This window comes from Bombina bombina, chromosome 2 (assembly GCF_027579735.1).
Source record: "Bombina bombina isolate aBomBom1 chromosome 2, aBomBom1.pri, whole genome shotgun sequence".
Classification (NCBI taxonomy): domain Eukaryota; kingdom Metazoa; phylum Chordata; class Amphibia; order Anura; family Bombinatoridae; genus Bombina; species Bombina bombina.
Window position 1 is genome coordinate 889,950,831 of NC_069500.1, and position 25,826 is coordinate 889,976,656.

Genomic DNA, 25,826 nt, shown 5'->3' on the forward strand with positions numbered 1-25,826 from the left:
TTCCATACCGCAGATCCCCTTACGTCAATTGCGTATCCTATCTTTTCAATGGGATCTTTCTAACTCCGGTATTTAGAGTCGTTTCTGAAGTGAGCGTTAGAGCTCTAACGACAAAACTCCAGCCGCAGGAAAAAAGCAGGAGTTAAGAGCTTTATGGGCTAACGCCGGTTCATAAAGCTCTTAACTACTGTGCTCTAAAGTACACTAACACCCATAAACTACCTATGTACCCCTAAACCGAGGTCCCCCCACATCGCCGCCACTCGATTAATTTTTTTTAACCCCTAATCTGCCGACCGCCACCTACGTTATACTTATGTACCCATAATCTGCTGCCCCTAACCCCGCCGACCCCTGTATTATATTTATTAACCCCTAACCTGCCCCCCACAACGTCGCCGCCAGCTACTTACAATAATTAACCCCTAATCTTCCGACCGCAAAGCGCCGCCACCTACGTTATCCTTATGTACCCCTAATCTGCTGCCCCTAACACCGCCGACCCCTATATTATATTTATTAACCCCTAATCTGCCCCCCTCAACGTCGCCAACACCTGCCTACACTTATTAACCCCTAATCTGCCGAGCGGACCTGAGCGCTACTATAATAAAGTAATTAACCCCTAATCCGCCTCACTAACCCTATCATAAATAGTATTAACCCCTAATCTGCCCTCCCTAACATCGCCGACACCTACCTTCAATTATTAACCCCTAATCTGACGACCGGAGCTCATCGCTACTATAATAAATGGATTAACCCCTAAAGCTAAGTCTAACCCTAACACTAACACCCCCCTAACTTAAATATAATTTAAATCTAACGAAATTAATTAACTCTTATTAAATAAATTATTCCTATTTAAAGATAAATACTTACCTGTAAAATAAATCCTAATATAGCTACAATATAAATTATAATTACATTGTAGCTATTATAGGATTAATATTTATTTTACAGGCAACTTTGTAATTATTTTAACCAGGTACAATAGCTATTAAATAGTTAAGAACTATTTAATAGTTACCTAGTTAAAATAATAACAAATTTACCTGTAAAATAAATCCTAACCTAAGTTATAATTAAACCTAACACTACCCTATCAATAAATTAATTAAATAAACTACCTACAATTACCTACAATTAACCTAACACTACACTATCAATAAATAAATTAAATACAATTGCTACAAATAACTACAATTACATAAACTAACTAAAGTACAAAAAATAAAAAAGAACTAAGTTACAAAAAATAAAAAAATATTTACAAACATAAGAAAAATATTACAACAATTTTAAACTAATTACACCTACTCTAAGCCCCCTAATAAAATAACAAAGACCCCCAAAATAAAAAAATGCCCTACCCTATTCTAAATTAATAGAGTTAAAAGCTCTTTTACCTTACCAGCCCTGAACAGGGCCCTTTGCGGGGCATGCCCCAAGAAAATCAGCTCTTTTGCCTGTAAAAAAAAACATACAATACCCCCCCCAACATTACAACCCACCACCCACATACCCCTAATCTAACCCAAACCCCCCTTAAATAAACCTAACACTAAGCCCCTGAAGATCTTCCTACCTTGTCTTCACCATCCAGGTATCACCGATCCGTCCTGGCATCCGGTGCTGAAGAGGTCCAGAAGAGGCTCCAAAGTCTTCCTCCTATCCGGCAAGAAGAGGACATCCGGACCGGCAAACATCTTCTCCAAGCGGCATCTTCGATCTTCTTCCATCCGGTGCGGAGCGGGTCCATCTTGAAGCAGCCGACGCGGATCCATCCTCTTCTTCCTGCGTCTCCCGACGAATGACGGTTCCTTTAAGGGACGTCATCCAAGATGGCGTCCCTCGAATTCCGATTGGCTGATAGGATTCTATCAGCCAATCGGAATTAAGGTAGGAATATTCTGATTGGCTGATGGAATCAGCCAATCAGAATCAAGTTCAATCCTATTGGCTGATCCAATCAGCCAATCAGATTGAGCTCGCATTCTATTGGCTGTTCCGATCAGCCAATAGAATGCGAGCTCAATCTGATTGGCTGATTGGATCAGCCAATAGGATTGAACTTGATTCTGATTGGCTGATTCCATCAGCCAATCAGAATATTCGTCATTGCGGACGTATGAAGTGACGAGCGGCAGGAGGGGGAATCGCTGGAGCGGCTTTCAAGATTAAAAGGTATTTTAACAAAACGAGTGGAATGTAAAGTTTGATGAATGAAAGTGCCCCTGTTTTTAATAGGGTTTTTAAAAAACGGGCACTGATTCATCAAACTTGACATTCACTTTAAAGTCCCTTTCAGGAAGTTTAGTTACCATCATAGTTATCAGAACAAATTATGCACTTTGTTCTCAATATTTATTTATCCTTCTACATTTAAATTGACAAACATCTAGGGTAAATGTGATTTTAGCGTTGTAAATTAATTTTCTATAAACCGTTGCGTGCCATTAAAATATATAACAGTAAACAACACGTAGCAAATACATATCATATTCATAACCAACCAAGTTGAACAACGACAAAATAAACATGTGTTGCACTAAGTAGTAGAACTACAAAACCCAGAATGCAACGGTTCAACCCTAAACCCTTGCATTGAAAGGCGTAAATGTAAGGCGTTACAAGTAGAAAGCAAAACAGTTTCCGACTCCTAAAGTCTGTGTCTAGTAACATCAATAAATATTTACAATAACAATATATGGTGTAAATTAACACCTATCCCATTTTGCACTAAAACCTCCCGTGCATTACGTGTATTAGAGGAACTACGTACTGTTACACATGTTTAGGACGCTTCCTGTGTTACAGAGAGGACTGGCTATGGGAGGGGCTGTAGGCTGCAGTGACAAGGGGACCTGCGGGGAGGTATAACAACCAAATACCCTGTTACTGTGCGCTAGCTTTATAAAAACTATGTCATGTGATTTGCTTTGACCTTCCAGACCAGTGATTGCTATTATTATTTATACTAATTATAATCCATCGACTGGTAGAGACCCACTGCAATGCGTTCTTGCATTTATCACTATAAGTTATTGATGAGTTTGGCATTATTATATAAGGCCTCGCCTTGGGGTCCTCCCCTGATATAAACACCTTAATCTTGATATGGGAATTAAAATTCGACTATTTGGTTATCCTAAAAAAAAAAACGTAAATATGTAAGAACCAGGCTTTTTTTGGAATTGCACACAAACCTGCAATCACTTTACACTGTTTAGTCTTTGTAGTGGTTCATATCCATGTTTACTAGTATCAAAAACATTATAAATTCAAGTCACATCCCACCCAAAGTGTTATTTAGTACTTGTACTATAAATTGATATAGAAAATACGGTAGCCATATTTCATTATAAGCTTAAACATAGAATGGAATAGTCAAAAGTGTAAGAAACTACAGCATTTACTAATTAGTGTGTTTTTAAACCGTTTCTACTATTCACAGATTAGTTTGCAAATCATTTTAATTCCTAAGTGACAACCTCAGCCAAGTGCAGTGACACCTTAATTAAAGAGATTTTTTTTTTTGCATATAAGAACATCAGGAAAAAGTTTAAACTATTCTTTTGCACTGAAAAAAAAAAAGTATAATCTGTTTGAATTAAAGGTTACTCTGTTAGGAAATGTATGTTTATGCACAGCTGATACTGCAGTGTTTATAATGACAGGAGCAATGTCCACATTTTTTCTATAGAAATGGTTTCTGAGTGCCAATTGATTATGTATATTTTACCTATATGGCATGGTTAGTGAGCCCATAAGTGTGTAGCTTTCCTGCAAGTAAAATATATGAAAGTGATGCATTGACTTTAATGTATTACTAGTCCTTTCATAATTTAAATCTTTAATTACCTTTATCTGAGCCCTACTTATCCCCCACACATTTTTGTCAAAGGTTTTTAAAAGTTAATGTTATACTACAGTGTCCCTTTAATGCTACTAGAGTAATAATATAGAGTGTAAAGCATTCTACTTAGATGACCGTTGTGTAAAAAATGTGCTTCTCTTGTTCAAGCGTGAACAATATATTCCGTTAGGAAAGCTGGGGAAGAGCAGAAGGAGATGTGATGGAAATGTTCATGTGTTTTAAAGAAACCAACAAACTAATGGAGGGAAACATATATATATATATATATATATATACATACAGAGAGAAGCACACTCACAGGAACGAACAACCGGCTCAATATCATGGTTAGCCTGTTCTATGGCGATTTACCACCTGGGTGCAGTTTTTTAGCCCAGTAATGCTTTTCACAGAGAAGAACTTTCCTGTAGTATATCAGTCTGATCCCGCCTATTACGGTCAGTCCAGCGCCGAAATACCAGGCAATTCCTCTCTGAACAAGGAACACGGCAACCCCAGACGATAGTTTCGGCCTTCATTGGGCCTCGTCAGTGAGGTGTAGCTATATTCCTCTAAGCACACTGAGCAAGGAGTCCACGTCTGGTTGCCCCTTTTTCCCATAGGGAGACTAAATACACACAGAGAAAAGTGCACTCACAGGAACGAACAACCGTCTCAATACCATTGTTATCCTGTTCTATGGCGATTTACCACCTAGGTGCAGCTTCTTTTAGCCCAGTAATGCTTTTCACAGAGTAGAACTTTCTTGTAGTATATCAGTCTGATCCCGTCTATTACAGTCAGTCCAGCGCCGAAATACCAGGCAATTCCACTCTGAACAAGTAACACAGCAACCCCAGACGATCGTTTCAGCCTTCATTGGGCCTTGTATATAATATATTTTATATTTGAGGAAACTAAAACAAGAGGTCATGCAGTGAGTTATATGCCAGTTTGCAGTATTTTACAGCAAATTTTAAAGCATAAATTGACATCAAACTGCTGGGAAACACGCTGCATCATTGATCTGTGAGTGCGCACCACTTCTCTCAGTGTGTGATAATACCAAAGCTCCAAGATGGCAGCACCCAGTGTCAAGAGGCAGAACTTCAGCACCTGGCATCTTTAGAGCTTGTGATTTTAAGACTATCAACCCTAGACTACTGTGTGTTTAATGCCCTCAAAGGGGGGTTGTATGAGCCCAGTTGGCTTGATCACATTTTCTAAATTCACGAGTTTGATAGCAGAGAGAAATGTAAATGTTTATGCTCGTTAGAAGTCCTTGAGTTGGGCAACCCTATTTTACAGCATTAAAGGGACACTCGAGTCAAAGTTAAACTTTCATGATTCATATAGAGCATGCGATTTTAAACAACTTTCCAATTTACTTCCATAAACAAAATGTGCACAGTCTTTTTATATTTACACTTTTTGAGTCACCAGCTCCTACTGAGCATGTGCAAGTTTTGACAGAATATACATATATGCATTTGTGATTGGCTGAGGGCTGTCACATGATGCAGTGGGAGTTGAAATAGACATAACTGAAAATTGCCAGACAAAAAATCTACTACTCATTTGAAGTTAAGACCAAGGGCTATGGCATTGTATTTTTATTATGCATTTGTTAACTATGCAAATCTTCTGTATTTACTGGTCTTTTAATAGGGTGTCCCATAGAAACAAAACTGATAAAGTATAAGGAGACTTAAGACTCTTAATCGTATGAATGATTATTATAATCTTATATCTAGAGATCAATTATGTTTACTCTGAGTTGTGTTTGACAACAAAAGGATCATGAATAACAATATTCTGTGTTTTTAGGGACTGGGACCAACATGAGGCTGACATGTTACAGAATGCTCCTGTGTACGTCAATTCCTAGACATATTTACAGGCCTTCCACACATTGCTTTAAAGGCTCATGTGACTATAACTCTCAAGAATATGATCTCAAACAGTTGCCATTGGTCATGAACACCAGATGTTTATATACTAACAAGTCAATACATTTTTGTCAGAGAAACTGGAGGTCCAGAGTGTACCATAGTCCACCTTACAAAATTCATGAATGGAAACGATCACTTAGCTTTTCTGCTGCTGGTATAGTGAATTCAATGCCAAAAAATGTCCAGCCTTACCTGAGGTTAATGAGACTGGATAAACCAATAGGTAAGATGGATTCCATAACTTATTATTTATTTAGTATACAGTTATCTAAATTTACACTTCTTTACAATGCACTTTGCCTTAAAGGGACAGTCTAGGCCAAAATAATCTTTCATGATTCAGATAGAGCATGTCATTTTAAACAATTTTCCAATTTACTTTTATCACCAATTTTGCTTTGTTCTCTTGGTATTCTTAGTTGAAAGCTTAACCTAGGAGGTTCATATGCTAATTTCTTAGACCTTGAAGCCCACCTCTTTTCAGATTGCATTTTAACAGTTTTTCACCACTAGAGGGTGTTAGTTCACGTATTTCATATAGATAACACTGTGCTAGTGCATGTGAAGTTATCTGGGAGCAGGCACTGATTGGCTAGATTGCAAGTCTGTCAAAAGAACTGAAAAAAGGGGCAGTTTGCAGAGACTTAGATACAAGATAATCACAGAGGTTAAAAGTATATTATTATAACTGTGTTGTTTATGCAAAACTGGGGAATTGGTAATAAAGGGATTATCTATCTTTTAAAACAATAAAAATTCTGGTGTAGACTGTCCCTTTAAAGGAACAAAGACCTGTGTCACTGTTAGAGTATGACAGATAAAAGCTACTTTTTGTTTAAAGTGAATGTCAACTTTCAAGAATGAGTGCCTGGTTTTTAAAAATACTATTAAAAACAAGGGCACTTTCATTCATGAAAGTTTATATTTCACCGGTTTTGTTAAAATACTTACCTTTTCTTCTTGAAGCCGGAGAAGCGATTCTCCCTCCTGCTGCTCGTCACTTCATATGTCAACAATGGCGAATACGGAATCCTCCAATCACGGCTTCCCCCCCCAGGGGAATCTTTGCCTGAGGCAACGCTGTGATTGGAGGAAGCCAAATTCATCATTGCTGACGTATGAAGTGACGAGCGGCAGGAGGGGAAATCTCTTCTCCAGCTTCAAGAAGGAAAGGTAAGTATTTTAACAAAACGGGTGAAATTTAAAATTTCATAAATGAAAGCGCCCCTGTTTTTAATGGTATTTTTAAAAACTGGACACTCATTCTTGAAAGTTGACATTCACATGAACTTCCACGGCCAGCACCTGGAGACAACTTTTGTTCACTCCAGTAGAACTACTTTGCTATAACAAAACAGGGAATATTGTACAGTCACACACATCTGCATTAGCTGTTTTGCAAGTGTGTTTGCTAAGTGTTGCAGTTGTAATTGTTTTCCATGTTGCTAGCAGTTCGTATTTGATGTGCAACATATTGTGTCCTGGACAGCTATAGATGTTAATGACATAAACACTCATTGACGAAATTGTGGGAAATATTGGTTTTAGTGATAATGAATTTCGAACATGATCTCACCCCAGCAACTTGACATGCATCTATAAATCTAGCCCATTGTGTAGGTTTAAAGGGACATGAAACAAACAATTGTCTTTCATGATTCAGACAGAGCATATACGGTAATTTCCAATTTAATTACGTTATCAAATTTGCTTTATTTTCTCTGTATCTTTTTTTTTAAGAAGCTGCAATGCACTACTGGTAGCTAGCTGAACACATCGGGTGAGCACATGACAAGAGGCATATATTTTCAGCCACCATTCACCAGCTAGCTCATATGAGTGTAATGCTGCTCCTGAGTCTGCCTTGAGATGCTTTTCAGCAAAGGATACCAAGGAAACAAAGAAGATTAGAAGAAGGAAGTAAACTTAACAGTTGTTTAAAATCACATGCTTTGTCTGAATCACACAAAAATAATTATAACTTTTCTGTCCCTTTTAAAGGGGTATGAACCCCCCCCCAAAAAAAAAATATTTTGTGATTCAGACAGAACATACCATTTTAAAAAAAAGTTTAAATTTTATGTCTATTATCAAATTTGCTTTGTTCCCATGATATTCTGTGTTGAAGAGATACCTAGGTAGGCATCTGAAGCACTATATGGCAGGAAATAGTGCTGCTATCTAGTGCTCTTGCAAATAGAAAACATTCTTGCAAAACTACTGCCACATAGTGCTCCAGAAAAGGACCGGCTCCTAAGCATAGGTCCTTGCTTTTCAACAAAAAATACCAAGAGAACGAAGAAAAAAATTATAATAGAAGTAAATAAGAAAGTTGTTGGGTTTTCTCTTGCAAGGTGTATCCAGTCCACGGCTTCATCCTTTACTTGTGGGATATTCTCATTCCCTACAGGAAGTGGCAAAGAGAGCACACAGCAGAGCTGTCCATATAGCTCCCCCTCTAGCTCCACCCCCCAGTCATTCTCTTTGCCGGCTCTAAGCACTAGGGTCTCTCTACGGGAGGGTAAAGTGAATGTGGTGTTAGAATTGTAGTTTTATATCTTCAATCAAGAGTTTATTTTTAAATGGTACCGGTTTGTACTATTTACTCTCTAGCAGAAAAGTGATGAAGAATTCTGCTGAGAGGAAAATGATTTTAGCATGTTGTAACTAAAATCTACTGCTGTTCCCACACAGGACTGAGGATTACCAGAAAACTTCAGTTGGGGGGAACAGTTTGCAGGCTTGACTGCAATGAGGTATGTTCAGTCATTTATTTCTAGACAAGACTGAGATAATGCTAGAAGACTGACAAGATCCCCATGTGGGGAGGGTAAGCTATGTTCTGAGACTTAGTATAGAATTGAATGCTAACATGACAGGGCTAAATAGGCTGGTTGACACTAATGCTGGGCAATCGATTATTTATTTAAGAAACACTCGTTGGAGACACCTTTTTAAGCACTTTGGAGTGTTTTACTGGGGTTATTATCCACATGGCATAAATTTAGTCACTTAGAAGTGATTTTGGTAGGCCTCACAACTTTGGAGTGGGAGGGGCCTAATTTCGCGCCTCAGATGCGCAGTTAGAATTGAAAGTCTGTTTCATGCTGCTTCACATGGAGGGTCCAGCTGCTGATTGAGGGCCTAGAAGAAGCCTTATTTCCCCAAAACTGATCCGTAAGGGCAGGTAGGGCCACAGCAGTAAGCTGTGGCAAGGTACTGTAGTTAATTAACCGGTTGTTGGCTTTAGGCTTCTCCGGTTTGGGCATTAAGGGGTTAATCGTTCTGAAACTTGATGTGCAATCATATTAAAGCCTTAGGTACATACTGTGAAAATTTCAAAAGGATTGGCATTTTCACTGTTTTGTAAAATTGTGTGCTCTTTTTATTTCTTAAAAGCACAGTAACGTTTTTTTCAAATTGTGTTTTTTATTTGATTAAAGTGTTTTCCAAGCCTGCTTGTGTATAATACTAGTCTGTTAAACATGTCTGACACTAAGGAAAATCCTTGTTCAATGTGTTTAGAATCCATGGTGGAACCCCCTCTCAGAATGTGTCAATTGCACTAATATGTCTATACACTTTAAAGATCATATTGTTGCACTAGTGTGGCCCTAGATGATTCTCAGACTGAAGGTAATGAGGATAGTCCGCCTGCCTCTCCCCATGTGTCACAACCAGTTACGCCCACTCAAGCGATGCCTAGTACCTCTAGTGCGCCTGCCCCTATTACATTGCAACAACTAGTGACAGTCATGGATAATTCCCTTGCGGCCTTTCTATCCAAACTGCCAGTTTTTCCTGCAAAGCGCAATAGCTCTGTTTTAAGAACAGATTATGAGCAGTCTGAAGCTTTGGTAGCCTTATCTGATGTACCCTCACAACACTCCGAAGTGGGGGTGAGGGATTTGATGTCTGAGGGAGAAATGTCCGACTCAGGAAAGGTTTCTCATCAGGCAGAGTCAGATTCATTAGCGTTTAAATTTAAACTGGAACACCTCCGCGTATTGCTCAGGGAGGTATTAGCCACTCTGGATGATTGTGATCCTATGGTGGTCCCAGAGAAATTGTGTAAAATGGACAAGTATCTAGAGGTCCCTGTATACACTGATGCGTTTCCGATCCCTAAAAGGGTTGCGGATATTGTTACTAGGGAGTGGGATAGACCAGGTGTCCCTTTTGTCCCCCCCCCCCCTATTTTTAAGAAAATGTTCCCCATAACTGACCCCAGGCGGGACTCGTGGCAGACGGTCCCTAAGGTAGAGGGGGCTGTTTCTTCACTTACTAAGCGCACAACCATACCAATTGAAGACAGTTGTGCTTTTAAAGATCCTATGGATAAAAAATTAGGTTTACTTAAGAAATTTTTTGTTCAACAAGGTTTCCTTCTCCAACCTATTGCCTGCATTATTCCTGTAACTGCTGCAGCGGCTTTCTGGTTTGAGGCGCTGGAGGAGTCGCTCCAGGCGGAGACCTCATATGACGAAATTATGGATAGAATTAAGGCTCTAAAGCTAGCTAATTCTTTTATCACAGACGCCGCCTTGCAATTAGCTAAGTTAGCGGCAAAAAATTCAGGTTTCGCCATTATAGCGCGCAGAGCGCTTTGGCTCAAGTCATGGTCGGCCGATTTGTCGTCAAAATCCAAATTATTAAATATCCCTTTCAAGGGAAAGACCCTTTTCGGGCCAGAATTGAAAGAGATTATTTCAGAAATCACCGGGGGAAAGGGCCATTCTCTCCCTCAGGACAAGCACTATAAGGCTAGAAACAAAGCTAATTTTCGTTCCTTTCGTAACTTCAGGAGCGGTCCGGCTTCAGCCTCTACAGCTGCAAAGCAAGAGGGTAACGCTTCACAGCCCAAGGCAACCTGGAAGCCTTACCAGGGCTGGAACAAGGGTAAACAGGCCAAAAAGCCTGCAGCTGCTACCAAGACAGCATGAAGGAGTAGCCCCCAATCCGGGACCGGATCTAGTAGGGGGCAGACTCTCTCTTTTCGCTCAGGCCTGGGCAAGAGATGTTCACGATCCCTGGGCATTAGAGATTGTTTTCCAGGGATATCTTCTAGAATTCAAGGACTCCCCTCCAAGGGGAAGGTTCCACATTTCTCGTCTGTCTACAGACCAGACAAAGAAAGAGGCGTTCTTACGCTGTGTAGAAGATCTACATACGATGGGAGTGATATACCCAGTTCCAATTGCAGATCAAGGTCTGGGTTTTTACTCAAACCTGTTTGTGGTTCCCAAAAAAGAAGGAACTTTCAGACCAATCCTGGATCTAAAAATTCTAAACAGATTCCTCAGAGTCCCATCATTCAAGATGGAGACCATTCGGACAATCTTACCTATGATCCAGGAAGGTCAATATATGACTACCGTGGATCTAAAGGATGCGTACCTGCATATCCCTATCCACAAAGATCATCATCAGTTCCTCAGGTTCGCTTTCCTAGACAAGCATTACCAGTTCGTGGCTCTTCCATTCGGTTTAGCCACTGCTCCCAGAATTTTCACAAAGGTGCTAGGGTCCCTTCTGGCGGTTCTAAGACCGCGGGGCATAGCAGTGGCGCCTTATTTGGACGTCATCTTAATTCAGGCGCCGTCCTTTCACAGAGCCAAGACTCACACAGAGATTGTATTGGCCTTTCTGAGGTCTCACGGGTGGAAGGTGAACGTCAAAAAGAGTTCTCTGTCCCCACTCACAAGGGTTCCCTTCCTAGGAACACTAATAGATTCAGTAGAAATGAAAATATTTCTGACGGAGGTCAGAAAGTTGAAACTTTTAACTACTTGCCGAGTTCTTCATTCCATTCCTCGGCCATCTGTAGCTCAGTGCATGGAGGCAATCGGATTGATGGTAGTGGCAATGGACATAGTCCCTTTTGCTCGGATACACCTCAGACCACTGCAACTATGCATGCTCAAACAGTGGAATGGGGATTATGCAGATTTGTCTCCTCAAATTCAGAGATTCAAGAGAGATTCTCTTCTCTGGTGGTTGTCTCAGGACCACCTGTCTCAGGGAATATGTTTCCGCAGGCCAGAGTGGGTCATTGTAACGACCGACGCCAGTCTGTTAGGCTGGGGTGCAGTCTGGGACTCCCTGAAAGCTCAGGGCTTATGGTCTCGGGAAGAAACGCTTCTCCCGATAAACAATCTGGAACTGAGGGCGATATTCAACACTCTTCAGGCATGGCCTCAACTAGCTGCGGCCAAATTAATCAGATTTCAGTCGGACAACATCACGACTGTAGCTTACGTCAATCATCAGGGGGGAACAAAGAGTTCCCTAGCGATGACGGAAGTAACCAAAATAATCAGGTGGGCGGAGGATCACTGCTGCCATCTCTCAGCAATTCACATCCCAGGAGTAGACAACTGGGAGGCGGATTTTCTAAGTCGTCAGACTTTTCACCTGGGGGAGTGGGAACTCCACCCGGAGGTATTTGCCCAGCTGACTCAGCTATGGGGCACTCCAAAATTGGATCTGATGGCGTCCCGTCAGAACGCCAAACTTCCTCTCTACGGGTCCAGGTCCCGGGACCCCAAGGCGGTATTGATAAATGCTCTACCAGCGCCTTGGTCCTTCAATCTGGCTTATGTTTTTCCACTGTTTCCTCTCCTCCCGCGTCTGGTCGCCAGAATCAAGCAGGAGAAGGCTTCTGTGATTCTTGGTATGCAGACCTAGTGGACATGTCATCTGTCCCACCATGGACACTGCCAATGAGGCAGGATCTTCTAATACAGGGTCCGTTCAAGCATCCAAATCTAGTTTCTCTACGTCTGACTGCTTGGAGATTGAACGCTTAATTCTATCAAAGCGTGGGTTCTCTGAGTCAGTTATAGATACTCTGATTCAGGCTAGAAAGCCTGTCACCAGGAAAATCTACCATAAGATATGACGGAAATATCTTTGTTGGTGTGAATCCAAGGGCTACTCATGGAGTAAGATTAGGATTCCCAGGATATTGTCCTTTCTCCAAGAAGAATTGGAGAAAGTTTTGTCAGCTAGTTCCTTAAAAGGACAAATATCCGCTCTGTCTATCCTTTTACACAAGCGTCTGGCAGAGCTACCAGACGTTCAAGCGTATGCTCAGGCTTTAGTCAGAATCAAGCCTGTCTATAAACCTGTGGCTCCGCCATGGAGTCTAAATCTAGTCCTTTCAGTTCTTCAAGGGATTCCGTTTGAACCTTTACATTCCATAGATATTAAGTTGTTATCTTGGAAAGTGTTGTTTTTAGTAGCTATCTCTTCTGCTCGAAGAGTTTCAGAATTATCTGCCTTACAGTGTGATTCACCTTACCTGGTGTTCCACGCAGATAAGGTAGTTTTGCGTACCAAGCCTGGTTTTCTTCCTAAAGTTGTTTCTAACAAGAATATTAACCAGGAAATAGTTGTTCCTTCTCTGTGTCCTAATCCTTCTTCGAAGAAGGAACGTCTGTTACACAATCTTGATGTAGTTCGTGCTTTAAAGTTCTATTTACAAGCAACTAAGGATTTCAGACAAACATCTTCCTTGTTTGTTATCTATTCTGGTAAGAGGAGAGGTCAGAAAGCGACTGATACCTCTCTTTCCTTTTGGCTGAAAAGCATCATCCGTTTGGCCTATGAGACTGCTGGCCAGCAGCCTCCTGAAAGAATTACTGCTCATTCTACCAGAGCAGTGGCTTCCACATGGGCTTTCAAAAATGAGGCTTCTGTTGAACAGATTTGTAAGGCAGCGACTTGGTCTTCACTGCATACTTTTGCAAAATTTTACAAATTCAATACTTTTGCTTCTTCGGAGGCTATTTTTGGGAGAAAGGTTTTGCAAGCAGTGGTGCCTTCTGTTTAAGGTACCTGTCTTGTTCCCTCCCTTCATCCATGTCCTAAAGCTTTGGTATTGGTATCCCACAAGTAAAGGATGAAGCCGAGGACTGGATAAACCTTGCAAGAGAAAACAGAATTTATGCTTACCTGATAAATTACTTTCTCTTGCGGTGTATCCAGTCCACGGCCCGCCTTGGCATTTAAGTCAGGTAAAAATGTTTTTGTTTAAACTACAGTCACCACTGCACCCTATGGTTTCTCCTTTTTCTTCCTAACCTTTGGTCGAATGACTGGGGGGTGGAGCTAGAGGGGGAGCTATATGGACAGCTCTGCTGTGTGCTCTCTTTGCCACTTCCTGTAGGGAATGAGAATATCCCACAAGTAAAGGATGAAGCCGTGGACTGGATACACCGCAAGAGAAAGTAATTTATCAGGTAAGCATAAATTCTGTTTTTTATCCCCTTTATTTAAACCTCAGAATAGCCCACACATTCCCTATTTTGTCTATGTATCCCTACTACTTATTACTAAGGCTTTATACATGAAGATGAAGTTATTAGTAATAAGATCTGCCATGTTATAGGGTGGTGTAGTAATTGTCAGTGAATCTAATTCTGTAGTATGTGAAATGCAAAAACTGAGCTTGTTTGTGTTGCAGGCACCTGGCTGCTGTACTTACCATGTACCTGGAGTATTGCCCTTGCTGCTGTACCCGGCAATCTCCCAGACCTATCATTGCTGGCCTTATTTGGTACTGGTGCTGTTCTAATGCGAGGGGCTGGCTGTACTATCAATGACATGTGGGACAGAGACTTTGACAGAAAGGTATGTTTTGTACAGGTTTTTATAATAAGGAGATGTGACTAACATATTATATACTAAACAATATCTATTGCACCTGGCAAGTAAATTACTGCATGATTTTTTTTCTTCATTAAGCAATTTGAGATTGTATTATGAATTGCTTAACTATAAGTAGTAAAAAAAATATATCACAATATACTTTCATTATTTATTTTGATCCCTTTTCCTGTAATTTAACTTGGGGAAAGGTGAGCTTTAAACTTCCTGTAAGAATTGGAACTGCAGACTTTAGAAGCCTATCACTGCTATATTCTACACACCCATTGTTTGCCCAGTCTATTAGGTCTCTATTAGGCCACAATGCAGCTCCATATTGTGTTTCAAGGCCACACCCCTTCCACTGGCATACATGATATATATGACATAATTCATTATTCTTTTACAGTTAGTACTCTCGCTATTTTTATTGGTTTCATCTTCATTATGTCACTGGCCATATTCGATGCCATCACCAGTGATAGTAATATCAAAATTACTGCCATCAAACTAAGCAATGATAATGCAGTAAAACATAACTAATGTGATGAATTATGTCAAATGTTATCATCATTTTAATAAACATATCACTGCCCTCTCCACCCATTACAAACATTCCAGAAAATTACTCTAGTATTGATCCAGCCCTGCATACATTGCAAATAACTACTTTGCTAAAACAATGCATTCAAACACACCTAGTTAGGTTCACAACATCTTTACTGCTACTTGACACCATGAATATTGTTTTCTGTATAGGTAGAAAGAACTGCTAGTCGCCCCATTGCATCAGGGGACATCTCTCAGTTTCAGTCATTGGTGTTTCTTGGTGGACAGCTAAGTTTGGCTTTGTGTGTCCTATTGTGTCTGAATTATTATAGGTAAGCTGTGTTTCACTTAATTGTGTTACAGTAATGTGGTTATAACATATTAATATTAAACGGGAAAAAAATCATTCTTGGTTTCAGTTGTCTTTTGATTGGAAGTTTGAGATTAAAGATCTGAGCTCTGCCTGAAAGCACAACTAGCTAAATGACTAAAACACCTTACGACTTGTAGATAATTCACAATTTAACTGGACACTGTACTCTAAATTTATCTCCCTTTTAATTTGACCCAATTATCCTGCTGGAGTGTATTCAATTGTTTACAAAAATCTCTTTTCTCTTCATTTTGGCATTTTAAATAGTATTAGGCTTCGGTATACAAACAGTATATGACCAGTGCAACTGACAGCCAGAGCTTTCATTTTACGCCAGCCAGGCCTATCACTGTGTATCAGCAGTGGGTCTCCCTTAAGATGAACTCTATGGCTGGCAGATGTACTGTTCATATGTTTTCTAGGGAAAAAAAATATACAGACCGCACAGTACTCATCAAGCTAAATGTTTAATATTGTTTTTTTCCTTAGTATTGCCCTGGGAGCAGCCTCCTTGTCCCTGGTAGTCACCTATCCACTGATGAAGAGGGTAACCTATTGGCCACAACTTGTTTTAGGTAATATCTGGTTATAAAAAAAGTCTTAGCTAGTTTTTCTTGTGAAAAAATATTTAATTATTTTGAAATAATTAGTAAAATTCTGTAAAAACAATACTAATATGAAAATTGCAAATAAAAATCATTGTTTTTTGATGTTTTTCCTTTTAGCCCAACCTACATATTTTTTGTTTTGTCCTATTGATTCATATAAAAAGAATAGATATTGCACTATTTTTGTGCAATAATAAGACTTGAATCAAAATTTCTGTGTGAAACTGGAGAACATACTGTAGTGTATTCTTCATTAAACCATGTTTAAAGGGGCAGTCAAATCCAAAATTGTTATCGTTTAAAAAGATAGACAATCCCTGAATCCCATTATTGCTCATTCCCCAGTTTTGCATAACCAACATGGTTATATTTAATATACTTTTTTTTTTTTTATAAAGAGCTTTATTGAATAACAGATATACAAGCATGATAAAGCCATACAATACTTCTGAAAGATACAACAGAAAATCAATTCTTGTTTGTGGCTAAAGAAATCATACACATCATTTTGATATGTACCCCCGTCCCCAGGACAAAGCTGGACACGTGAGTTTACAAGCATATTGTTTTAAACATTTTTGAGACAATAAACAATGTATTAAATAACCTGCTTAGGGGGAAAGGGTAGTTGGGGTAGGTCAATAGCAGAAGGAAGTGGAAAGAGAAGTGTCGAAAGAGGAGAGAAGAGAGAAAGAGGTGGAGAAAGAGGGGGGAGAAGAGAAAGAGAAAAAAAAATAAAAAAAAAATTCCCTTTTTTCTCAGTCACATAGCGACCGCTCAAGCTGCGGATCGGGCTTTATATTGTGCCCCGCCAAATTGCTAGCATAAGTTCGAATTTATCTAGTGTGTGGTTTTTGAGATAGTGGTATCTCTCAAGGGTCAGTAACTCCTCTACCTGAAGGTTCCACTCGTTTAGAGTAGGTATTGAGCGAGTTTTCCACTTTCTTGGGATCAACTTTTAAGCACCGGTAAGCATAATTAGCAACAACGCCAGGTGTACCTGGCTAGCCATTTTGGGCAAACTAAGAAAAAGCAGGGTCTCTGGGCTTGCTGGGATGTGGGTGTGTAGGATCCTAGACATTTCCTGTACGACATCGTTCCAGAAAGACGTCAAAGCGGGGCATGACCACCAAATGTGCAGCAGGGAGCCATGTTCTCCACAGCCCCTCCAGCACATTGGGCTAACTGTTGGGAAGAATCTATGTAGTCTGACGGGCGTCAAGTACCATCTGCTAAAGAGTTTAATGTGGGATTCTTGTATGGTAGATGACACAGATGATTTTTTTTTAGTTTAAACGCTTTTAGCCAATGTTCTGTATTAATGTCTGACCCTAGATCCTCTTTCCATCAATTAGTGTAAGTCGGAAGTGAGTCTGAACCCTGCAAGGTCACTATCTTGTATATGAGGGAGATTAAGTGTCCCGGAAGAGTTTCCCTAACACACAGGTTCTCAAAAGTGGTGAGAGATCTGCCTAGTTCTCGTTTGCGCTTGTGATTGGTGATAAAGTGTATTAACTGGTTGTAGTGCATCCATGAGGAAAAAATATTGGGTTGAAATTCCCTTAGGGATTCTTGTGATTTAATCTGTCCTGAGTCTACCACTCCGAGGACTGAGCCCTCCCTGATTCTGTAGGGTATGATTCTATGGAATCCTAGTCTGTGATACGGAATCTCCGTGTTTTCGATTATTGGTGTTAAAGGAGAGAGGTGCGTGGAGATATCGGTGGAAGTCATAATAGTAGAGTCCCAGTTACTAAACGCCTCTTCAAATAGGTGATATCTGTTAATTATCTTAGGGCGCTGCGCAGGGGGGAGCCATGCCAAAGTGCCAACATTGTTAACCTTGAGAATTTGTCTGTCCAAGCCCACCCATGCTTTATATTTAGGATTATTAGCCCATTCAACTACCCTCTGCAGGCCTATAGCTCTTTTATATTTAGAGATATCTGGTAGTCCTAGACCTCCTCTGTCCCTTGGTAAGTACATAGTGCGTTTGGGTACCCTGGGTTTGGTGTTGCCCCATGTGTATTGCTCGATGAGTTTCTGTATTTGGGCAATATAGCCCTTTGGTAATGTTATGGGAAGTGTTTGGAACAAGTACAACAAGCGGGGCAAAACGTTCATCTTGATGACGCCCGCTCTGCCCAGCCAAGAGATATATTTACTCTTCCAGGAGGACAGGTCAGCAGCAATCTCATTTTTAAGGGGAACATAATTATATTTAAAAAGATCCGCTGGGTCGGGAGTTAAGAAAATGCCTAAATATTTCAATTTCTTAGTAGCTATAGAAATTTGATGTTCGTGTTGTAAGTTCTGTACTGCTTTCGGGCATGAATTGATGTTAAGGAGCTCCGACTTGCTCAAATTAAGAGAGAAGTCAGAGACCCTTCCGTATTCCTTCAATACCGCCAATAGATTGGGAAGCGAATTTGATACGTTAGTCAGAGTATACAAAACATCGTCGGCATAAAGCGCCAGTTTATGTTCTGTGTCCCCCACTCTTATTCCGTTTATACGCTGATTTGTTCTCACTTTGTGAGCGAGAACCTCGATGGTCAGGGCAAACAGGAGTGGGGAGAGAGGGCAGCCCTGTCTAGTGCCGTTCTTTATATCAAATGGGTCCGATAGGGTGTTGTTGACTCTGATCCTGGTATTAGGATTGGAATAAAGGGCTATAACATAATTTAAGAAAACTTGGCCAAATCCCATCTTTTCTAGTACCCGACGCAGAAAGACCCAGTTCACCCTATCGAAGGCTTTCTCTGCGTCGGTGGAGAAAAGCACCATAGGAGTCCCTGAGACCCTAGCATGATTGATCAGCTGAGTCACTTTGATAGTGTTATCCCTGGCTTCACGCCCAGGGACAAATCCCACCTGGTCGTTATAGACCAGCTGTGGTAGATATTTATTAAGTCTGGATGCTAGAATCTTCGCCAGCAGTTTCATATCTGAATTAATCAAAGATATGGGGCGAAAATGACCTGGGGTATCAGCTGCCTTGCCTGGCTTGGGGATGACAGTGATATGTGCCTCCAAAAGGACTCGTGATAGAGAAGGGTGTTCTCTTAGACTGTTAAATAACTGGAGGATCGGTCCGGCCAAAATCTCTTTAAACTTCTTATAGTAGGCCATGGTGAAACCATCGGGCCCTGGGCTCTTACCTCCTGGTGAGTTTTTAATGGCTTCAGCCAATTCCTCCATTGTAATGGGAGAGTCTAGAAAATCAGACTCTTCCTTTGATAGGGAAGGTAGGTCTATGTTGCTAAGATAAGAGTCAACATTGGCTTCGTGCTGTAAGTCATTAGCTGTTTTACTTGGCCCACCTGGTGTGTCATGAATGTTGTATAAGGAGTGGTAGTATTTATAGAACTCGTTTGTAATCTGTTCACTGCTGCGCAACTCCCTACCCTCAGATGATTTAAGGGAGTGGATATGTGAGCGAAGTTGCCGCTTTTTAAGAGTTCTAGCTAGGATTCTACTGGGTTTATCACCCCCTTCATAATAATACTGTCTCAACTGTAAAGCTTTCTTTTGGTGTGACTGTGTTAAGTGTCTGTGAAAATCAGTTCTAGCTTTCTTTAGGTCATTTAGTGTGGACAAGCAAGATGGATTAGTCTTGTGTTTTGCTTCTAGCGTCGCGATCTGTGTCTGAATGCTAATATATTTGGTCCTATATTGTTTGTTGATAAAGGCTTTATGCCTGATCAGGGATCCTCTAATCACGCTTTTATGGGCTTCCCATATAGTCTCGTGAGTAGAGTCCGGATGGGTATTAAACTCGAAAATATTCTTTAAGCGTTTTAATAATGTCATTAAAAACAAGGGGGTCGTCAAGAATCGAGTCATCTAATTTCCATGTATTGTGTGTGATGGGAATGTCAGGCCAAAGGATGGAACATGAGACAGGGGCGTGGTCAGACCAGGTTATGTGATCAATTAAGCAGCTGTGGGTAAGTGACAAACCGCAAGAGTCAGTGTATATGTAGTCCAGTCTGGAGTAACTATTATGAGGTATAGAGTAGAAAGAAAAATCTCTGGCCGTCGGGTGTAGCGTGCGCCATATGTCATGTAGTTTTAAGTTAGCCATTATCTCGTTCACCTGGTTGAATGTCGAGTTGGGAGTGCACGAGAGTCCTTTAGAGGTGTCAACTAGAGGATCAACGACTAAATTAAAGTCACCCGCCATGTATGTGATCCCTTTTGAGTGTTCCATAACTATATCTGAGATATGTTTGAAAAATACCTCCTGCCCGTGATTGGGTGAGAATATAGAAACCAATGTAATGTAATGTCCGAAAAGAGTGCCCACAAGGATCAGGAAGCGTCCATTAGGATCTTTTTCTATATGCGTTAGAAGGAAGGGGACTGATTTGTGAAAGACTATACCTACACCCCCTCTTTTAGTTTGGCCTGATGCGAAATATGCTAGAGGATATCTTGAGTTATTCCATTTCGGTTCTTTACCTTTCTTAAAGTGTGTTTCCTGTAGTATGATTATTTGGCTCTGAGATTTTTGTAGTTCCCTGAAAGCTATAGAACGTTTGCCCGGGTCATTCAGGCCTTATGCGTTAATAGTTGTGATATTTATGGAATGGTCTCCAAATTTCTTAGACTTATACTGTTGTGACATGTTGATCGCTATGTGGAAAAAAAAAAAAAAAAGAAAAAGGGGAAAAAGTGAGGGAGATCGAGTTGAAAAGTTAGGAAAATAGAGGGGTAGGGAAAGTAAGAAAATACCTGGTGCAAGGATGGGATCTAGAAAACCTTTATAAGGTTAAATTAGAAGTGGTAGGCCAGAGATCCCAAAGTTTCCTCAGGTAAATCTTAGAACAATCAAAAAGTGTGAACAAAGGGTAAAAGCCCCTTAACTGACGTAAGTTATATATAACTTATAGGAAAAAAGCAACATTCTTTGAATAACATATATAAACATTATTTTTAACCAGCCTTCATTATAACATAAAAAACTGTGTAGTACCAGCCTGTTAATATCGTGTTTTTACTCTCCCCCATGATTCCATGTGTGTGCGAGTTGTTTAACAAGTGGTGGAATAAGGCCCCGGGGTGCACTATATGTGAAAGATGGGTATACAGGACGTGACCCTAGTTAAGCTATGCTTGCCACACGTGTATATGTAAATAATAGGTGCTCTAAGTGACTGTCTCTTGTAGCAGGTATAGTCCTAAAGCTTGAGAAGGATTGAGTGTTGAGCCTTAAACAACTAGTAGGTTAACAAACAAAATGACCTCTTCCCCTGTGCATAGTAAACTATATAAGGGCATGTTTGTGCCACGTCTGTAGACTGTAAATTCTCGGGGGGGAGATACTAGGTCTAGGGCCTATGATATTAAACACCTTAGGGTAGAATATATGGCATCCCGGGAGCAACAGCTGTTTACATCATGCAGCTACAAGGGATACATAATGCTCCCTATAGTTAAATTATACCTCTAGTGTCCCAAGGTCCTATCTAGTTAACGCAACCCACTATACTCTTGTCAATATTGAACCAGTGCATAAACCCAGATGTCTCTTTTAGGTACATGACTAATAGGCCCTGTAGGTGCATACAAAGTAATACAGAGGTCAGATTTGACAATGCAAGACATGGGAAAAACATAATTAAAAATATTAATAGGCACAAAAGTCTCTGAGAGAAAAAATTACAGTTCTGGATCAAGAGGCATAGCATACCCCACCGAAACCCCGGCATGATGTTCCTGTGTTGCTCGTGCTGATGGACGTGAGTCATTCCTAGCAATATCATCTGTGGGGGCGATTGGGATCGCCAAGCTTTCGAGAAAGTCCCTGTGATCCATTCCTGGCCTAAAAATTGAGGTCTTGTTGTTATTGGTGGCTATTATAGAAACCGGGAAGCCCCATCTGTAAGGGACCCCACGACCTCTGAGGGCTGATGTAATGTGACCTAAGTCTCTCCGTTTCTGTAAGGTCATGGGAGAGAGGTCAGAGAAAACCTGTATCTCCTCGCCTCCGTGGGTGATCGGGTGTTTCTTTCTGGCGCCTTGTAGTATTTCCTCTTTATCTTTGTAATTTAAGAATCTGACAATTATATCCCTCGGAGGGGCTTTGTTAGGTGGTTTGGGTCTAAGAGCCCTATGTGCTCTCTCAATAGGGATCTCGGGGGATGTAGGTGTATCTTTGATAATACGGAATAAAGCTTGTAAGTATCCCTCTATGTTTTGGGGGGAGACGGCCTCTGTTACTCCACAGAAGCGTAAGTTGTTCCTACGCCCCCTGTTGTCCATGTCTTCAATTTTGTCATTGAGGAACTGCAAGTTATCCGTGTGATTTTGTATGTCAGAGGCGTTTTGGCGGATCAGGGTTAAATGGTCATGCGAGGTTTTCTCAGTTTTGATAACCCTAGCTTCAAGAGCCGAGAAATCTTTTCTTAAGTCTCCAAATAGACTTCTCATCTCGTTTAATACGCCTTAAATGTCGTCCTTGGACGATAGGTTATGGATATCACTTTTAGTTATACACTCTGAGTGGTTGGTGTTAGTATGTGGGGTAGAAGCACTGCTGTTATCTTGAGATGGCTCCATTTCGTTCCCACTGAGGTCACTAGTTGTGTCAATAGGTCTGAGATAATGACTCATAGATTTAGTTGAGCTTATCTTGTCTGTTTTGTTCGCCCGTTTGCCAGGCATGCCCGCTGAGTTGTAATAAAGTGTAAAGTCAAATAGTTGGTGTTATGACTCCAATATACATATATTATAAGTTGTTAGAGGGATATAGTGTGGTAATAAACACCCAGGTTGTATGGTGATGATTTATGACTGATTTGCAAAAGTTCTCTCTGAGGTAACAGATTGTGATATATAACTCTATATGCTTTCAATCAGAGATATAGTACAAAGTTTGAGAATGTTGTGTATCCTTATGTCTTGCAGGGTTAATGACCTGTTAGTGTGAGACCTTGTTTTGAATCACATAGACCCTCTCCCTATATATGCAAACCATGTAATAAGGTTTATTCAGTAAAAAGGAGAAAGGAAAAAATGTGACTGTCTTTGCGGTTTTTATACCTGAGTTAGTAGTGTGCAGAGGGCCTTTCCCGGGTTTAGAAACTGTGACGCAGCACTTAATATGATGCAACCGGGAACCTCCAGAGATGTCTGTTCTTTTCTCCGGAGCAAGGATTAGTTTCTGCTCGAGTCGAGGGATGAACTGGGTAGTTTCTTACCCCCTTCCTGGTGTATCCGTGGTCCGTAGTGGGTCCTTTGAAGAGGATCAGATTTTCGGCGATCCGCCACTTGCTGGGAGGACTGGCAGTAGGCCAAGTTGCGGAGTCACCCGTCGGGACTTGCCCGACTCTGCTGTGTCGAAGGGGGTTGCTGCAGAAGAGGCCAATACTGCCGGAGTGCTTGTAGGTATGGAGGTGTTGTGGAGAGCTACTCTCCGGTTCCGTGTCGGTATGTGTGAGTGGATCTAAAACCTTGTACTTTAGCGTGCTTTAGGAGTAGGAGCGGTCCACAGCAGCTTAGCGAGGGTAGTTGAATGACTTCTTTTGGAAATATGTCTCAGTGCCCAGTAACTTAGGGACAAGCAGTGCCAATATTTGAAGAGTTTCAGGCTGGTTTTAGGTGTTCAGTTGCTGTTAAGAGCTATTATGTCAGCATAGGTGGCTGGAGCTCTCCTAATGTGCGGCCATCTTCCAGCGTGGCCAAGCTCCGCCTTCCCTTAATATACTTTTTAACTCTGTGATTACCTTGTTTCTAAGCCTCTTCTGATTGCCCCCTGATCACATGACGTTTTATTTATTATCTATTGACTTGCATTTTAGCCAATTAGTGCTGTGTTGTGCACAACTCCGGGAGTGAGCACAATGTTAAAGGGACAGTCTACCATAGAATTGTTGTTTTAAAAGATAGATAATCCCTTTATTAGCCATTCCCCAGTTTTGCATAACCAACACTTATATTAATATACTTTTTACCTCTGTGATTACCTTGTATCTAGGAACCTTCTTCCATCCCCCTGATCACATAACTGTGACTGTTTATTATCTATTGTCTTGCATTTAGCATTGTTTTGTGCTAAATCTTAAATAACCCCCTGTGCCTGAACACAGTGTTATCTATATGGCCCACGTGTACTTTCTGTCTCTTTGTGTTGAAAAGAGATTTAAAAAGCCTGTGATAAGAGGCAGCCCTCAAAGGCTTAGAAATTAGCATATGAGCCTACCTATGTTTAGTTTAAACTAAGAATACCAAGAGAAAAAAGCAAATTTGATGATAAAAGTAAATTGGAAAGTTGATTAACATTAAAAGTCCTATCTGAATATTGAAAGTTTAATTTATACTAGACTGTCCCTTTAACTATATGGCCCACATGGATTAGCAGTCTCCTGTTGTGAAAATCTAATAAAAAAACATGTGATAAGAGGCTGTTTGGAGTTGCTTAGAAACAGGAAGAAATTTAGAGGTTAAATGTTATAAAGTATATTCATCTAACAATGTTGGTTGTGCAAAGCTGGGGAATGGGTAGTAAAAGCTTAATCTATCTTAAGCACAATTTTGGTATTGACTGTCCCTTTAAGATTCCTTAGGTGTTCAATTAATAATCAATAGCATCAGACAGCTTTGTAAATAAAATGTTGAAATTAAAGGTAGGCAGAACTACTTGGCTTTATTTTGAAGATGCTATGGAAAATAACTTGAATATGTATCTCCCATCTCCTGGGAAATTCTAATACCCGTAGGGTGATTAACTTTCCAGACAGGAAGCTGTTAACATACCCAGCAAGCACCAGCTTGGGGTAACATTTTTTTCGATGTTTCTTCTAAAACTGGGTTGTTTTTAAAGTTGGGGGATAAAGAGTTTGCACCCAAAAACAGTTTAACTTAAAAAAAGGTTTGGAAATAAATCATGTACTATAAATGGAATGGAACTGAATATCTTGCTTCTTTATTCTGGCTTTCTTAAAGGGCTTACGTTTAACTGGGGCGCCTTGCTTGGGTGGTCTGCTGTAAAAGGTTCCTGTGATTGGTCGGTCTGCCTTCCCTTATATTTCTCTGGTGTCATGTGGACTCTGATTTATGACACCATCTATGCACATCAGGTAAGAAAGTGCTGCAGGTATTGAAGTTAAGAAAAGCTAAGAACATGTTTCTTAAGAGTTGCAAAAATAGATACTGTAAAGGTAGCCATGTTAGGTAAATGGTGCAAGACTTGCATGGAACATGGGTTGTCAGATTGTAATACTGTAGATTCCTCTGGCAAAATGGAACAAAGCATCAACAAATACAGTAGGGTACTATTGTATTTATTGTACATATCATCTTTGTTACCTCCCAGTATTCCTTGATCAGTCAATTGCTTATACCAGGCAGGGAGAGCATGATCAGTACATGTTTGCATTGGGAACAGAAGGGGAGGTACATAAACATACACACACACACAATATATATATATATATATATATATATATATATATATATATATATATATATAGTGTGTGTGTGTATATATATATATATATATATATATATGTATGTGTGTGTGTATATATATATATATATATATATAGGGTCGAAACATGTCAGCAGCAGTTTGTTGCAAGCGTGTGTAGTATTTGTCACCCATGGATGTTGTGATTCATATATATATATATATATATATATATATATATATATATATATATATATATATATATATATATATATATATATATATATATATATAAAATGTGTGTGTGTAATCAACCTCAATTACAAAGAAAGGGAAGCCATAAGGTCATTGCAGTCAAACAGTTTGCTGGTCATTAAAAATTCGGATAAAGGTGGCAGCGTCGTTGTTATGGACAGAAGTTCAT

The 25,826-nt window shown here is 40.2% G+C and overlaps 1 protein-coding gene across 2 annotated transcripts in view; it reads left to right on the forward strand.

Moving 5' to 3' along the window:
• Window positions 1–25,826, forward strand: part of COQ2 (coenzyme Q2, polyprenyltransferase) — a 170,155-nt gene that overhangs the window by 109,026 nt on the left and 35,303 nt on the right. Inside the window, exons 1-6 of one of the 2 annotated variants that reach the window (XM_053703238.1) lie at window positions 2,847–2,877; window positions 5,687–6,034; window positions 14,279–14,445; window positions 15,220–15,341; window positions 15,872–15,957; window positions 24,940–25,073. In XM_053703238.1, coding sequence (XP_053559213.1) covers window positions 5,701–6,034; window positions 14,279–14,445; window positions 15,220–15,341; window positions 15,872–15,957; window positions 24,940–25,073 — 843 coding nt within the window. In that variant the 5' untranslated portion in view covers window positions 2,847–2,877; window positions 5,687–5,700. Of the gene's footprint in view, window positions 1–2,846; window positions 2,878–5,686; window positions 6,035–14,278; window positions 14,446–15,219; window positions 15,342–15,871; window positions 15,958–24,939; window positions 25,074–25,826 lie in introns of those variants that run through there. The other variant, XM_053703237.1, reaches the window with a different exon arrangement.